We start from the raw sequence: 17260 nt of genomic DNA, 5'->3' as shown, positions 1-17260 counted from the left end.
TTGATGACTCAGGAAGCAGATAATAATGAAACAAATATTAATGATAATTTAAATCAAAGCCTTCATTTGGATACACAGTATAATTTCATGCCTATTCAACTCCTATGCTGCAAATTTGTTAGCCTGTATGCTTCGTCTGCTGGATGAGAAAAGGAAGTATTTCACAATTTGCACTGGTGATTCATGCAGCAAACAATTGTCAGAGTCCATGATAAAAATACTAGAATCCTGGAAGTGGTTTTCAAAAGCCTATGCTATAGTAAACACATATCAAGGGGACCTTCCTCCAGTGGAAAACACAAGCAATCTGTCTCTGATAGAGAAAGAAACAGGAACATAATATTATAGGTGGCCTTTTATCTTCGATTTAACTCTCTGCTCAACAAAGCCCTATTAACAGTGCAGCCTCATAATAGCATTTGTCTGTGAAGGCCAGTACTCACACCTCCAAACAAAGCTGCACTTCTCAAGTATTAATAAATTACATTGCAACAGTGTGATGCTTTGCTCAGCACGAAGATGGTATGAAACACATAACAAAAGTTCATCAAAGCACACAAAAAAAAGCTAAGCACCTTACACCTAATAAACAAATTTTAAAAGGGCTTTTATCCCCACAATCAAGAAGCCACAATAAAACATACCAACGTTCTCCATCTCTGGTGACATATTCTCCTGGTTCCAGGTATGATCCCTTGTAATAACATGGGCACTCGGACATGGGCACACAGGTACCCTGGTTATCCAAGTATGTATTATATGGGCAGCCACAGCCATCCACAGGAGCAAAGTCTTGCAAGCAATGCTTTTCACCATCAGCAAGAGAGCGACAGGTTTGCTGGCACATTGTAAGATTGTAAAGGAAGATTTGATTTCCTGGGCAGGCAGACACTTCACTAGCTGGGGGGAAAATAAACAAACTGATAAATAAAGGATGCAGGATGGACATTTTAACCTTGACATTTCTGTTTAGGTTTCTTTGGCTGTGCAGCATGTAATGGTAAAAATATTTCCTTAGATTTCATTAAAGCACAAAAATATTATGTCACAAATAATGCTAGCATAACTTGCTTTACCAGTTGAAGACTTCTTTTTAACTGCTACTAACAGTTTCTGCTTGTATACCCATATTTGTTTCACATGCTGATAATCAGAGAGAGAGCACAATATGATAAACTCCTAGTCACAACAGTACTGTGCTGTTGATAAAATGCAAGCACAATGATAAAAAGAGACACTGACAAGCAAAGACAATGTAAAAGCCTTGATGGCTGGGATTCCATTACTCAAAGATAGAAACAGCATTATTATTTAAACTGGGGAAAGAAGGTGAAAGCGAAAAATACTGCTTTCTATTTTTAAATGTCATGAACAAATGACAGCTAAAGAATATTAGATGAATTAAAAAATATAAGCATTGTCTCTTTAAGTCCACTAGACATTTCTAAGGTACTCCAAATCCCTTAACATTAAGATCATTGACAACCAAATTCAGAGAGAACCTGCATATTTCTCGTGGCTAATTAATTCCACAGGGATTACGGTTTCACTACTTACTGCAGACACTTTTTCTCCAGCCTCCCAGTATGATCCCTTTGAAAGCACAGGCTCTTGAGTAAGAGGACAGGGCAGCACACAAGCATTCTTCATTGTCTTCGCAGAGGCAAGTGTCGTATTTACATTTCTGAAAAATTAATGAAAGGGTCAGTAAACCCAAAGAAAAACAATGGGTAACTGCAACTCAGTTGCTATGAAACACCCTGTGTCCTTTTTCTGACGCTTTTATTAATTTCCATGATCAAAGAACAATGGAAGGAATGAACAAAAACCAGAGACTGAACCTTTAAAAAGTAGCCAGCCTCCTAACAACACCTTTTGTGAAGGATTCTCTGCTCTGCTGAGACCCCACTTGGAGTAATGTGTCCAGCTCTGGAGCCCTCAGTACAGCAAAGACAGACCTGCGGGAGCGGGTCCAGAGGAGGGCCACAAAAATGATCAGAGGGATGGAGCACCTCTCAGATGAGGACAGGCTGACAGAGTTGGCGTTGTTCAGCCTGGAGAAGAGACGGCTCTGGGGAGACCTTATTGAGACCTTTCAGTACTTAAAGGGGGCTTATAAGAAAGATGGGGACAAACTTTTAGCAGGTCCTGTTGCAATAGGAGAAGGGGTAACGGTTTTAAATTGAAAGAGGGAAGATTTAGAGTAGATATAAGGAAGAAATTTTTTATGCTAAGGGTAGCAAAACACTGGAACAGGTTGCCCAGAGAGGTGGTGGATGTCCCATCCCTGGAAATGTTCAAGGTCAGGTTGAATGTCTAGTTGAAGACATCCCAACATCTTCAGGGGGGTTGGACTAGGTGACCTTTAAAGGGCCCTTCCAACCCAAACTATTCTATGACTCTCTGATTCTATGATTTTGTTACCATTCTCCCTCAGTTACAACTTAGAAATGCAGAGATCCATAAAAATTAAAAATTGTAATGGCAAGATATTAACCAGATGTATGAAGATCTTCAGTAAATTTGAGCTCAGACTGAGTACCAGGTATGAGCAAAGACTGAGGAATTTCTTCTTTTTTGCTCAGGTAAGCCTCAATCACTTCTCAACAGTGATGAGCACAGGGCAAAAAGAAACCATGGTGATTCTGTCATGAAAATGATAATAAATAATGACTTTTTTAATTTTCTGACTTAATAACTACTAATGTGTAAGGGTAAAGTTAAATTTTCTGTGCACACCTGCATCTCTTGATTCTTCTTTCCAGTTCAATTATTGAATCATCAAATACCAAATATTAAATATCAAATACATTAAATACAAAACATACGAAACCAGAAGAATAAATTTTTTCTTCAGCAGCATTCCATAAGAATGTCATCATAGGAGATACTTGGGATGCATGCTATGCTGCCTCAGTTAATTACAGCAAAAACCTCACCAGCTCTTATGGGCAAGCTACTCAGTAATGTCTCAAATATTTGAACAATGACAAACATCTACATTGATCCGTCTGAAATAAAGCAGTACTAAAAAGAGTGCAAGATTACAATACCTTATAGTATTCTGAAGGATCAATGATTACGTGACATCTTGCAAAAGGACCTTCTGGATTTTTCAGCAAAGAACACCAATGCTCAGCATAATTTGCTGGAAAAAAAAAGGGAGAAAAAAGAAATTATATCATTATATTCACTACATTCATTTATCTTCCTTGTGCCATGTCTATTTATGTTGTCACATGAATGCCATACAATAATACAAATGAGAGAACTATGTTCACTTTGGGAAGTGGAGAAAGCACATGCATTCACTGTACGTATATTTCTATTCTCTGATTCAGTTATCTAGCAGTAGACATGTAATCATAAAATCAAAAATTGTATCTCACTGCTCCAACTTGTCTACATGGAATTGTGACAGCCCTTCCCATTTGGGGACCATAAAGCTTTAAAGTTAAACATAGTGATAATTAATACTAGGAAATACAAGTTGCCTTTGCAGCTAGTATAAATTAAAGACCTTGCCTCCCTACCTTCCAGCTCAGGATTCCTCTACAAACACCCCCTAAATTTTAATTTCCATTTGATGGGAAATCAGTGCTCGTATGTATACATACTTGCAGAAATTAATTTGGCAGTCCTCTAAAAAAACTTCAATGCCGCACTACAACTCTTACACACCAGTTGCAGTAATATATAGCAACACTGCTCATTCTGGAAGAAACCAACTATCTGACTTATTAGTGTGCTTACCACTTTCAATACTGAGACTGCAAGGGTCTTCCAGCTTTTCGACCTGGTCTGTACAGGTGGACTGAGCTTTCCATGTGTTAGCAAAGGCAGAACCTGTAGCTTCTACTAGCCCACTGCTTGTTTTAAAGTCATCACCTTCCATTCCATTAAAGTTTCCACAAAGACCTATTGAAAAAGAAGGTAAAAATTTTACCTGATTATACTCATTCTTATTCTAAAAGGTCAAAGGGAAAGGAACAACTGATCACAAACATTAGAAAGAGAAGTTCATATAGCTGATTATTCCACCTCAGTATTAATGCATACTCTAAGTACTGAAGATTTAGGAGCCCTATTTTAAATCTTTAACCTCTTGAGAAGAGTAGTCTTCATGAAGATATCTCTGCCTCAGGGGATCACCACCCTGACGTGCATTTTTTATGCTTTCTGATGATATTAAAACCACAAAATGCACCAAAAATCCTGGATTTGTGGATAGTTAAAAATTTAACTGAAGACAAAATTAAGGTATATTCTAAGAAACATTGATGTACAGGCACCAGAGTGATAGGTCAATTCAATATCAAATAATAAAAATGCATTTCTAGTTTGAGTCAATTCTCTTCCACTATTTCGGTTTTGGCTTTTAGTTTCCTCCTCCTGAATCAGTAAGTAGCAAGAATTTTCACTCACGTAGAATAAATGACATTTCAGCTGTGAAACAGCACAGCTTTGTTTTCCATTTGAATAGACACTTGCCTTGAAGTTTTCCTTGAACTGATTGATCCACAGTCACAAACACCTGCATGACTGGAAACAGCTGGATCTGCAGCTGAAGCCCAGAAGAAGTTTGTACAACAAGGTAGTAGGAAGATGGCTTGAATACTGAGAAGCTGGCTGAAAAACAAAACATGAACTGTGCAGTAAACACACACATAGGCTGCCAAAAGAGACACTTCTTATTAGATTCTAAGGCATCACCTGCCATGAAAAGTCTGAGATTGGGATCAAATTACTGATAGTTTTCCTCTAAAAATCGCTGAGCAACTAGATACAATGCTAGTTGCATTGCTAGGTCTCCACTAATTTAAGCTGATTACCTATAATGACTCATCCTTGGGAATAGAATCAAATTCAGATTTTTTGCAATACAGTTTCAATGCTAACTCTTTGATGCTCAGGAATCTGAAGAGCAAGAGATTTTCTGAGAAAATATTATCCCAGCACTGTTGCTTACAGTAAGTAATGGGGGTGTTTCTACAAGCCAATGCATAGCTAAATACTACCACTTATAAAATGTTAGATGCTTATACAGAAGTTAATCAAGCCATTATAAAAAATCAGCAGAACTGACATACGAAATTAGCATACTGGAGGAACCAGGCTTTTTAATTAGAATCATAAAGTCATAGATGATATCAAGTTGGAAGGGACCTGTAATAATCATCAATTCAACTCCCCGCTCCTCACAGGACTACCTAAAACTAAACTATATGTCTAAGAGTGTCGTCTAGATGCTTCTTGAACTCTGACAGGCTTGGTGCCATGACCACTTCCCTCAGGAGCCTGTTCCAGTGACTGACCACCCTCTCAGTGAAGAACCTTTTCCTAATGTCCAATCTGAACTTCCCCTGAAGCAGCTTCATACCATCTCCTCATGTCCTATCTCTGGTCACATCAGCGAGAGGACATCAGCGAGAGGACATCAGCGCCTCCCCCTCTGTTGCTCCTCTTGAGGAAGTTGTAGACTGTGATATGGTAACACCTCAGCTTTCTCTTCTCTAAACTGAACAAATCAAGTGACCTCAGCTGCCCCTCACAAGTCTTGCCCTCGAGACTTTTCACCATCTTAGCCACCCTCCTCTGGACTCTCTAATAGCTTTACTAAGTAGTTTTACTTTAGCTTTACTAAAGTCCAGAAAAACAGTATCTACTGGCTAACCAATTTCTTACAGAAAATCTATTAATATATGCTCTATTTATCTATTTAATCTACTTATTAGATGGTCTATTTATTGCCTATAGCACTTTAATTTCTCTAAACTTTCAGCTACACACTGTAATTGTTTTTGTGAAAGCATTCATGAATGGATCATCGAATAAATATTTGTCCTTTCAGATAAAGAATCACTTTCTTGCAAGTAACTTGCCATCTGCAGATAGGCCAGCAAATAAGAAGCAACACATACTGTGTCAGTGTGCTGCCCGAACATGTCTAAAAAGGAGTGAAAAAGAGAAGTTCTATGTTCTCCTTTCAAAAGTTACTTCCAAAGCTCAAAGCTGCTCTCTGATAGTGACCTTCCACCAGAAGTTAGACTCCTAAATTAGGTGATCTGCATCAGCCTCTGAAAGTACTTTTCTAAATCCACTGGTTATATATAAAGATGCTGATATCTCAAGTAGGCTGGGAAGATGAGAGGGTATTACACAGAACAACCTTCTTCCCTGCCCTGCTTGACCAGAAAACACAGCAGTTACCTTCTGCCAGTCTTTTTTCCCCACAGGAAAAAAAACAAAAAAACCCACACAAAAAACCCCACAAAAAAACCCAAACAAAAACATGGGGAAGAAGTGAGGTGAGAGAGACATGCCTGAGCCTCACCATGACTGAGAGACAGGACATGCCTACACTCTGTAGCCAGACTTGGAAAGTGCTAAATATGCCTCCCTACAGGCAGGTTATTTGCTTGAAATTCATGCCATGACAATCCCTCTTTCCCAAGCTACATGCTGAAGTATATTCAAGACATATGAAAAAAGTGACGGGACATATTTTTTCAATCATTCACTGTATACCGAGTCAGTCTGCCCATAAAATTCTTAGTGATGACTAGTAAATCACATTCATCCCCAAGCTGTTCCAAAACCTGAACAAATTTCATACGCCTCTCTTCCACTTTTGCATCTGAAAAAATACAACCCCACATGAGAAGTCATGTCTGACACATGACACCCAAGGCTACGTCCCTTACCTGACACATGAGGCACGTTCACTGTCATGTCATTCAGCAACACACTGCCATCTGATCTGAAAACTACCACCTGTATAATAGAAAATAGAATCAATGGGACTCCAGGTACTGAGAGCAAAAGGAACTAATAAAAAAAAAATTAAGAGGGGAGACATTTTGCATGTTTAGACTGTGACTAGAACTTAAAATCTTGAAAAGGAAGAACCTGTGTGAAAACTGAATGTGGCAGCAGGCCTGTAGGATAAAAGTAAGGTTTCATCTTGCTAATCAGTGTTTCACTTACACCTGCCTGCAACAATTTATAGCAGTAATGAAATGCAAAGCTCCTTTATATTGGGTAGATTGGTTTCAGCAAGTAAAAGAAAATATTGGGCCTTCAGGATCTATAGCAAGTTCCTATTCCCTATAAAAGCATGTGCCACAGCTTCCTTGCAGTGCTTTAGGATGATTCTGGCATGGTAAGAAACAGTTCATTAAACTTCCTCATAAAATTCTAGACTGTACATCCCGAAACATAAAATGATGGGTTTCTGATTTGTTTTGGTTTTGTTCTGGTTATGCTGGCAAGGACGTGGAAGACCAGAAATACAGGAGGAAAATTATGTGTACATGTATGTAAAATTATGTATAAATATAGTCTAGATATTCCCATAACCAAACAGAATACTACAGTGAAGGAAAATATAATAATTTACAAAGGTTGGATTGTATCAAAATTCAAAGATGGAATCTCTTCTGAAAAAGACTCAATTAGATCTATAAAATTATATCTGAACAAAGTAAAAGACTATGAGGGGAGGAAGAATGGCACTGTTACTTCCAGCCAGCCTGGAATGCAGTGAGAATAATTACATAGCACAAAGCAGACAAGGGAAGAGTGGAAAACGTCAGCTTATCTAAATCTCATCTTTGTTCAGTTTAGTTTCAAGTTCTCAAGACAGAAGCCTGAGTTGTTTCGCAGCCTGTCTGAGGTGTCTTATCTCTCCAGAAGAGCGACTCCAGAAGAATTAGTTATTGCTCCACAGTAAGGGAATCATGCTAATTTTCAATATATCTAGCAGAACCCACAGAACACTTACATTTCTTTTGTGATCTACTAACAGCACAATGCTCTTCAAACAGGTCTGCCTGTCGCTGGAGCCACAGGGAGCCAGCTCTGCCAGGAGAGCATGACTGTCATTTGCAGGACCCTAAAACCACAGTGAAATAAATGTCCATTAGTCCAATCAAAAATCTCACAAGATGATTTCCAAAACAAAGAATAAAGTCATCAGTTACAATAATGATTACTATAGAACTTAGTTATTAAGATCATCATTTCAGCACTGGCTCTGGAAGCTGAACCATCTTTCAAATAAATTCAGTGGTATGGTTTCTAGTTCAACAAGATATTTAGTGTTCTCTATAACAGGCGTCATGTGTTTTAGGAACAGATGAATGAAATAGCTGCCTAGCTGCTTTCCCTAGCTGGCTTTGACACTCAGACAAAGACACAGCTATTAAAGATCTGACCGAGAGTTTCTAATCCTGAGAAATGGCAATTTTTGCAGTCTACCTATCTGTGCAGCCAGAGTGATCCTTTGATTTCTTATACATGAAGGACTCCACTGGATAATGACAGCATATGTAGTCTGCTGTCTAAGTTAATAACCCATTGCAGTAAGTGCCCAACTCATCCCTAGGGTTATTACAGCCCATCCTGAATTTTCCAGTACAGCTTTTAGCATTTCTGCTTCCTTCATCCCATAAGAATGGAATAAAGCAACTATTCACAGCTGTGCAGAGAGACTTGTATTTACTCTACAGGAGAAAAGCCCTACAGTACAGAGTACCTTGGTCAACACATAGTAACAGTCTCCATGGAAGGTATATTTCTTCCCATCGAAGGTGGTTATATGGGAACCTCCTTCCACTGAACATGTGCCTGGGCAGGGTAAATCTTTGCACATCCATCTGCCTGAATCACAGGTGCTATAAACAGATAAATAATAAAAAAATACTTGTAAGTATTACAGGAGCTGAGAGCACTGAAAGCACCTGTATACCTAGCAAACACCAAGATACCCCCAGGTGTTTTAAAACTGTCTTTGACCATTTCCTCAAGATTTCCTCTCTGCCATATGGCATAGATAGAACATTTTTTTTCAGAAAATTGGTTGCATACACATGCAACATAAATGTTAAGTTTAGAATGTTTTCAGGAAGTCTCCTATGACTAAATGGAAGATTGAAAAATGCAGACCCATTTACAATCATTCAAAGAAAGGTGTAAAAACAATCGTGATCTTTACCATTCTTCACATTCATTGGTAATGTTTTCTCCAGGTGAATACTCCTTTCCATGGAGTTTGCAGTGGCACTGGCTAGCAGGTATGCAGCCTTTTTCAGTAATATCATCATACACAGTTCCTGTAAAGCACAAGAGTAAACTATTCCAGCCCCTTCTGAAATAAGCAATTTCCACAGAGGAGAAACTCAGAGGAGGCACGCTCTCAACTTGACACAGAAAGCAGAGACAGAGATCATCAAAACTGTGAAGAGTACTGTTTTTACTTTTTGTAATATAAGACAAATGGAAAACACTTTTATATGGCTTTGAAAGTCCAAGTCTATCCATTTATATACACAGATAAAAAGTTTAATATAAGTATATAAAAACAATCTCAGAATTGTACGTTTGGATTTTCAGTCCTTCTAGCATACTCTATAGACTACCATTGTAATCTTTTTTCATAAACCTGACAGTAAGTCTGAGAATTTCACTCACTGCCCCCCTCATTATCACTCTCTGGCAAATGATGTCCATTGCCTCAGAATTAATAAACCCCAAATGCATGATTTTCTATATATTAGCAGAAACCCATTTGTTGAGAAGTAAAAAGCAAATTTATTACCTGTCACTGTGTTAATATGATTTAACTATAAAATCACTAATTAATCAATCATGATGCCTTTTTAAAATAAAACACCTTATAATTATGTTCCCCCTAGGGGGGGAAATAATGAGTAGTAGTACTAATTTTTAAGATACAATTTGACTACATTTAATATTTTAGCTGTGACCTCCTTTGCCAGAGATCTTGGTTTTGTTCCATATACAATATCTAGAATAAGAATTCTTGCCTTCAGGGCAGAAACAACCATCCATGTAATGTTCTTCACAAAGGCTGCTGATCCCCAAGTGTGAGCAAGTATCCATGCAGGGTGAGCTGCTTTCTTTGTAGATCATGGTATCAGGACAGGTCTTGGCTGAAAGAATGAGAAAGATACCATTAGTTATTTGAGTGTAAAGTTCATCATTCCTCAGAAATCACACATTACATCCCCTGCTCCCCTCAAGCCAGTGGTGTCCCAAGCCAGATTCCATCTGGCAAAGCATTTTTGTCCCTTTCTGAACTGTTTTACCTGCTTTTGGTATTTTATTCTTTTCATCTCAAATAGATCAAATTATACTAGTCATCTGCAGCATCAGACTTCAGAGTTTTCTAATGCAATCAGAATTTCTAGTTGCTGAAAAAGATTTCTTAATAACAAGGGTAATAGAAGAAAAAAACAGGAAGAACATGGTATGTAGTTTGTTGCACTACTGGTATGATATTTATCATATATGCTTATAGTTTTGTAAAGAAGGAATGAATTTAAATGTTTCATAGTGCTATATCCATGAAATAGTTGTTTCTTTGTAAAATTTATATAGCTGCTTACGGCAAAAGTACTGTGTCCTCCATTCACTTGGGCGGCCACCCGCATGCGAACACTGGCGAGAATATTCAGAGATGGTGCTGCAGAGGCAGAAGGAGTCCTCATTTCCATTACATGCACACTTGTCCTGCATGCAGGCTTGGATGTAAGTTTCCAAATTAAGGCGTAAACGACAATCAGCAAATGCAGAGGAAGTCAACAACCTCTCACACTCATCACGCTAAGGAGGAAGAGTAATAATTTTTAAGAGATTTGTAAGCACCTGAGCTTCTAGATGCTTCCTGTCTAGTCATAAAAACTGTTGTCTTCTGAACAGCACCAGTTATTCAAGAAAGTAAGAAGACTGTCCCTGGAAGCGACAAAGTCTTCCCACCTCCTCACACATTAACTCCCCATAGCACAAGGATGTCTCCATGTGCCCATGCAAGTGAAGTTAGCCATTAGGAATACTCACATGCCCATTACAGCTTGGAAGAGCTTGAGTTTCATCAGGATCTTCACATTTGGCATTAGGTTTGCTGATCTTCTGTAAATTCCCATACGTTATTGAATTGTAGCTTGCATCTATGAGAAAAAAATACAAAGAGGTCTTGTTAAGCTCCAAAAATTGACAACAAGGAGCGCTTGATTTTCAAGACTCTACGGATCAAGGAAAACAGCTACTATGGTATCAAATATGCCTGTCAGACACAGGTTTCTGCTTTGAATTGTCTGTTATGTCTAAGTGTGCTTAAAAATTTAAAGAACACAGGAAAAGAAGGCCAGTAGAGAAAAGAACAAGATGATTAATCTGGAATAAAATAACCTAGACAAGGAATACAGCACTGGAACATAATGTTTATTCTGGGGCAATCACAAAAATCTCTGAGGACAATTTTGTTCTCCTGTGATGCTCCTATGCACAGTGCTTATCAGCTTATCTTCTGTGGTAACTGTTAGTATGGTAGGAAGACTCACCTCCATTGATAAACTCATTGTAGATTGGAACTCCATTGTAATCCCCACAGAGACCACATGTATGGTTATTAAATTTGCTGTCCAGCTCCACCTAGGTAGTGGGAAAAAAAAGAAAACCCATAAAATTATCTGGATCATGAAGACATTCCAAAGCAAATGAATACAAAACTCTTAGAGAAGTAGCTATCGCAAATGAATTTGTAATATAGTTAATAAACATGCAGTTAGATGCAAAAAGAAACACAGAAAACAGAAAGTGACTGAAGGTCCTACATTTCAGTAATGGCAGTAACCACCATTGTGATAAAAATGAAAAGTAAAGGATTCTTAAAATCACGGGACTTTTTTGTTTGTTTATTTTTCTCCTTCTTTTCCCTACTGGGTTAAAATTAGGAAAGTTGATGATGGCAGTCCTTCAAAAGACAAATGAAGGAAAATACAGATTCGATTGTGGGGGTGCTATAGCAAAAACTTTAGCTATTTCCAGAAAGCTCCTTTTCCCTTTCCTGAGACCACTAACATCATCTGCATGTCATACTGCAACCTCTATCACATTGCAAAGAAAATAACTTTATGTTTTTAAATAAGTATCAGTTGGATGAGTCAGCCTAACACTTTAGCTCTGTTCACTTTGTGAGATTCTACTTCTGTTCAGTATATAGTAGACTGTTAAACCCAGGAAATACCAATAAAACAGACTTGGATCATACATACCATCAGTGCATCTTCCTGATTCCATATCAGAATCAAGCCTAATTTGGCATAAACCTTGGTGTAAATGTCATTGATTTCAATGAGCAAACCAGAGCTGTAGTAAGGTGTCTTCACACTAGGAAGAAAATCAGAGACTTTACATTAGTACAGAAACATAAGGGGTGACATGAATTTCTGTAATAAGCCAATAACTTAATGAATAGAGAAACCACTCTCTTCACTTGATCCTAGCTGCACAGGATGCCTTGTTTTAATGAGGAACAAAATCCTCTCTCCCTGACACTTGACGTGATAACACATTGCCTTAAAAAGGCAAGGCAATTTCAGAGGCAAAGCTTCCCTGAGGGTATGGGTTCTTTAAGAAAAAGCAAAAATGTCAGATGTATTCAACTGAACCAAAGAAAATCCATCATCATTGTGGTATTAACAGAGGATATTCAAACACTCGCTAATAGTTTACTTCAATGAAAGAAATAACACATAAATGGAAGCTTTTCTTTACCAAAAGATCTGACAACTATTTCAGAGAGAATTAATGTTACTTTGGAAGGATCTTCCTCCTCAAGAGAGAGTTCAAAAAGCACAGGCACATACAGGAACTACAGGAACTGCCAACAAAAGTTTGAAAATAAATGAGCATGCTACGAGGAATTCAGTAGTTTGTTTCAGTAGTTAGTTCATTAGTTTTTGGTTGAGAGGACCAAGTTTGTTAATGGTGACAGCAAGGGATGTTAATGTGATGTAGGTTATTTTGCAGAGGCTGATCATAGATGTTTTTGTCTGATAAAGAATCAATTCATCAGATCTTTCTCCTGTTCTTGTACATCAGTCTTAGAGTGTACTATGTAACAAGTGATACTGCTGAATTTTATTCAGCAATAAAGGTATTGTGGCAAACAGCCTAGTCCTATAAAAATCTAAACAAATAGTCTGTTCAAACAGTAGTGTAAACTGGAATCCAGTCAAATCAACCAGTTCATTTTCTACCGATTTGCCAATGTAATTATTACTTAATGGGATTCATGTATGTTTATGCACATCTCCTCTTAACTAGTCTCTTGACTGGGAGAATTTTATCTCCTAAGTTCCTGTCACTGGGATTTTTCCAACTATTTACCTCAGGCATTTTTAACATGTCCAAACGACTTACATGTCTAAATAGTAGGCAGGAACTCAGAAGTGGTTATTTCTACTTTTGGTTGCATTGTTCATCCTCTGGTCAATCATGGTTTAAGAGATCATGTTCTTGGAGAGGAATTATAAAACATTGGGTGACTTTTCACCTTTCAGCTATCACAGGATGGAATATTTCTCTTTTTGCTAGCACTATGACATTTAATCAATTGGTGGATCAGGTACTAAAAGGCAAATTCATACATTTTTCTACTTTACAGTTTTCACTTCAGTAGTGTGAAATGCTACATGACAATCGATCATTTTCCATTTAAAGAGCAATATGGGAAATTAAGTTCTACAAAAAACTAAATCCCCCATACAGCAAAAACCTGTTCTACAAGCCTTCTGTTCAGAAGGGATCTATTGTTTTATGAATACTATCTAAAATAAAAAGAGGCTTGGTTTAAGAAAAACAATTTTTAAAGGATTTCTAAACTTGTTTTTCATGGAGCTTTTTTTTTAAGACCTGAGTGCACAATAAAAAGCTTTTTCAATTTGGGGCAAGAATGCATTTTTTATAACTTCATGTCATTTTGTTATGCATTCTAGTATGATCCTTGGAAGACTAAATGTTGTTTTCTGTCTTTGAACAGATTTTCATTGCAGCAGCTTCCAAACCTCAAAGCAAAAACTGTTCTGGACAGTCCTTCAATGGCAATAGAAAGATATTTTAAAATTTATGCTGAGTTATACCAGCAGCCAGTTTCTTCCATCTTCAGAACTATGTCTTAACCTATGAGGTGCTTTACTTGTTTGAGTGTTTATATATACACACACTGAAAGGATAGGCTAATGACAGAAAAAGCTAGGTTAAGACACTAGTTCGCACCAGTTATGGTATCAGGCTAGTTCCTTGTGTGACCATGTTATGGGAGGAGAAAAATACTGCAGCTCACTGTGAAAAAGTACATACTGCCATATACTAATTGTTGTAAATTTTGGCCTGCATTATATCTATTATAATTTCTTGAGGAATGGCCATCAGACCTTAAAGAATTATTTATGAAGATCAGAAAAAAGCACCTCTCTTCTGCCACAAAATAAGAGAAACGGAGACCCTGGAGAAATGTATCTTCATATTTGAGGATTTGCTAGACTATCTGCTAAGGTAAACTCAACATGATGCCATAAAACAAATGAAGCTGTGTCATTTTATGCCAGTGAAAGATCTGGCTCATGAGTTTCCTTGTTTACTGCACAACCAGAAAACAAGAACAATTCACTCAAAACTCTTCCTGACTTGCATTTAGATCATTACTTATGCCAGTGTAGAAATGAGGATTTTTATCATCAAGTTTTAAGAAATTTTTATGCTGGATTTCAAAAGGCTTTTTTTTTTTTTTTTTTTTTTTTGCTTGTGGAAATGCTTGTAGCAGTTGCCTTAATGGTATACAGAACACAATGTAAAGAATCAATATCCCACACATTTCCTAGCACATTTCTCTGAAATACTATTATACTAAAGGAACTTACATCCGTCCATCCACCACAGCCAGCTTTGGTTTGAGGTACACTGTAAAGTCCTTGATTGTTAGCAGAATGTACTGGATCTCAGGGTGGTTATTGCTGTTCAGAGCACGCTGAATGTGGATAGAGAACTCCTTGTAAGACTCTCGGCAGTCAGAAGCAAAATTATACTCGCAAATGCCAGGGAATTGATAGATGTCTCCATCAAAAGTTTTGAAATGGTTGTTTCCCCAAGTGCTGCAGACATAGTGGCCATGGTTTCTTGTCCTTCCTGAAGAAAAAGAAATAGGAATTAAAATAGTCAAATGAATGAGCTAGAGTCAAGAAAAGGTATGTGTTGCATTATACAGTAGAAAGCACTTGCAATTACGTGCACAGTGATTCCACAGATCTGAAGCCTGATCAAGCATCTGTCTACTAAGCAGAATACATGTGAACTTCTAAAGGGAAAATAAGATGTTAACAAATACTGTTGAGACCTGGGTATGTCTTATAATCCTTACTGAGGTGAAGGAACTTGTCTGCAAAAGGTAGGGAAACTTAACCCTCTGACCACTAATAAATTGGTGCATCAGTGCAATGGAGCTGCTTTGCCAAATAAATGAATTTATTCTGAATCACGGTATTATTTTAGAAATATTTAATATTGCTAAAGAGCTATTTTCTTCCCTGATGCAACATCGACTAGAAAGGAAACAGAGTTAGGAAACCAAGGAAGTACCACTCCTACTCTGGAAGGTAAATAAGTTATGAGAGGACATGTGAACAACATGAGATTTTAAAGAATTTCCTTTTTTTCCTAACAGAACTAGTGATTTCTATTACCACAGAATAGAAATTCTTCAGAAGATAGGTCAGAAAATAACCACAGTAGGAGAAAAAAAAAAAACTTTTTTTTTTTAAATAACAAAAGATGAAGCTAATGATATTGTTCCCTTCCCAGCCATCTGTATCAACAAATAATACAAATTAAGACAGTATCTGATAAATCTCAAGATGTCGTAGATGAACATAAAAGCTGAGCATACTTGAGAAGCTTGCCAAGGTATCAAAGGCACACATGCCACTCATCTTCACAAGATTTTCTTGCAGTGTTTAACTTGAGAAAGTGAAACTATCAAGGGGACCTTTAAGTAGTTTGACAGTATTAGTCATACCAGATACACCCAGCCAAGCTGGTGTGCTTGTCTCCCCAGAAGGAAGGCTACACAGAGATTTTCCCAGAGCTCACAGCTGAGATATCAGATACAAGATAATGCTTTCCTCCCATTGCTGAATTCAAGACACAGCAGACCAAGCAAATACCCCAAACCTGATCACCGCACAAAATTCATCACCTATTCTTCCAAAAATATTTTTCGTTACGAGTGCTCCATTTCAAAACAAAGTTGATAACAGAGTAAATTAGAGCTTTTACAGAAGGATTATTAATATCCTGAATGATAAAATGAGCCTTGTCCAACATTACTACATTCACTTTTGAAGTATTTATGTCATTCTAAAGTAAGAGGAGGCATAATCACCCGCTTTCTTCATTGCTGTAACAATGAACCTCCCCAACTCCTATAGTACCTTCTGCCAAGCAGCTGTCATACCTAGAAAAGTCTCAACACATGGAAAGAAAAGTAAAACTGAAAATATTTTTCAAGCACGTCAAACTAGAGATTAATGCAGTGAATATAGGTACTAATCTGTCCAAAGTGAGCAGTATCTACCTATGTTGGCTGAGCCATGTAGCCTCAGTATTTGAAAGTTTAAGAAATGTAGGCACGTTAAAACTCCAGTGCATTATTTAAATGCACTGCCTCCTTCTACCTCTGCAGTGCTGTTTTAATTCTCTCCCCCTATTCTAAGAGACAATCTTCTACTATTTCTTTTCTAGAGCTTACCTTTTCTTATTTCATTTGCATTGGAAAGAGCCAGCCAGAGTATAAAAAGACTGGCAACTCTTAGCCCCATGGTGGCTAAGGTGGGTGAACTGGGAACTCCACTGAAAACTTTTCTTTATATAATATCCACTGATGCAATTGATTCTCTCACAAGGGAGGAGATACAAAGGGAGAAGGAAAGAGGAGGGGTAAAAAAATAGGCGTGATATTTACAGAAGATAAGAAGTAAACAGACAGGTATTTTTCACCATAAATGAAGGAATTCAGTATACAGGAAATGGTACAATATTGATTCAGTAGTCATGCAATTTTTTATTGCTCTATTTCATCTACAGGATGCTATGCTTTTAAATTCTTCAAATGCTCACTCCAAGTTTAACCTTCGGTAACTCCCATAACTAATAATGAATTTTGGAGTGGCTGAACAAAGAAATCCCTTGAAGGAAGTTTAGGATGACATACCCTCAAATAATGGCTTTAAAGCCAAAGGATTTTTCCTTTTTCACCATCACACAGAATGATTTCTGTAAAAATCAAACTATGCTTGTAAAGTTCCTTGTAGACAACAGTAACTCTTACAAATAAAAATGATACACCATGCATGGTAAAATTATTTTGCAAGCAATTGTTGGATTTCTTTTATTTGCAAAG

General features: G+C 37.5%; 1 protein-coding gene across 1 annotated transcript in view; it reads right to left on the bottom strand.

Annotated features, from left to right (window-relative positions):
- The window catches only part of MUC2 (mucin 2, oligomeric mucus/gel-forming), a 62254-nt gene extending 45575 nt beyond the window's left edge, over window positions 1-16679 (bottom strand). The window contains 16 exon segments of the mRNA XM_074148738.1: window positions 645-896; window positions 1554-1684; window positions 3054-3148; window positions 3754-3918; window positions 4492-4629; window positions 6705-6774; window positions 7784-7894; window positions 8537-8675; window positions 8996-9113; window positions 9828-9953; window positions 10410-10626; window positions 10861-10970; window positions 11364-11454; window positions 12078-12192; window positions 14727-14991; window positions 16610-16679. Coding sequence (XP_074004839.1) covers window positions 645-896; window positions 1554-1684; window positions 3054-3148; window positions 3754-3918; window positions 4492-4629; window positions 6705-6774; window positions 7784-7894; window positions 8537-8675; window positions 8996-9113; window positions 9828-9953; window positions 10410-10626; window positions 10861-10970; window positions 11364-11454; window positions 12078-12192; window positions 14727-14991; window positions 16610-16679 — 2213 coding nt within the window.
- Window positions 16680-17260: the final 581 nt, after the last annotated feature.

The sequence above is a fragment of the Numenius arquata genome, chromosome 6 (genome assembly GCF_964106895.1).
Source record: "Numenius arquata chromosome 6, bNumArq3.hap1.1, whole genome shotgun sequence".
Lineage (NCBI taxonomy): Eukaryota > Metazoa > Chordata > Aves > Charadriiformes > Scolopacidae > Numenius > Numenius arquata.
Note: the sequence above shows the minus strand (reverse complement) of the source record. Positions and strands in the feature narration are given on the sequence as shown.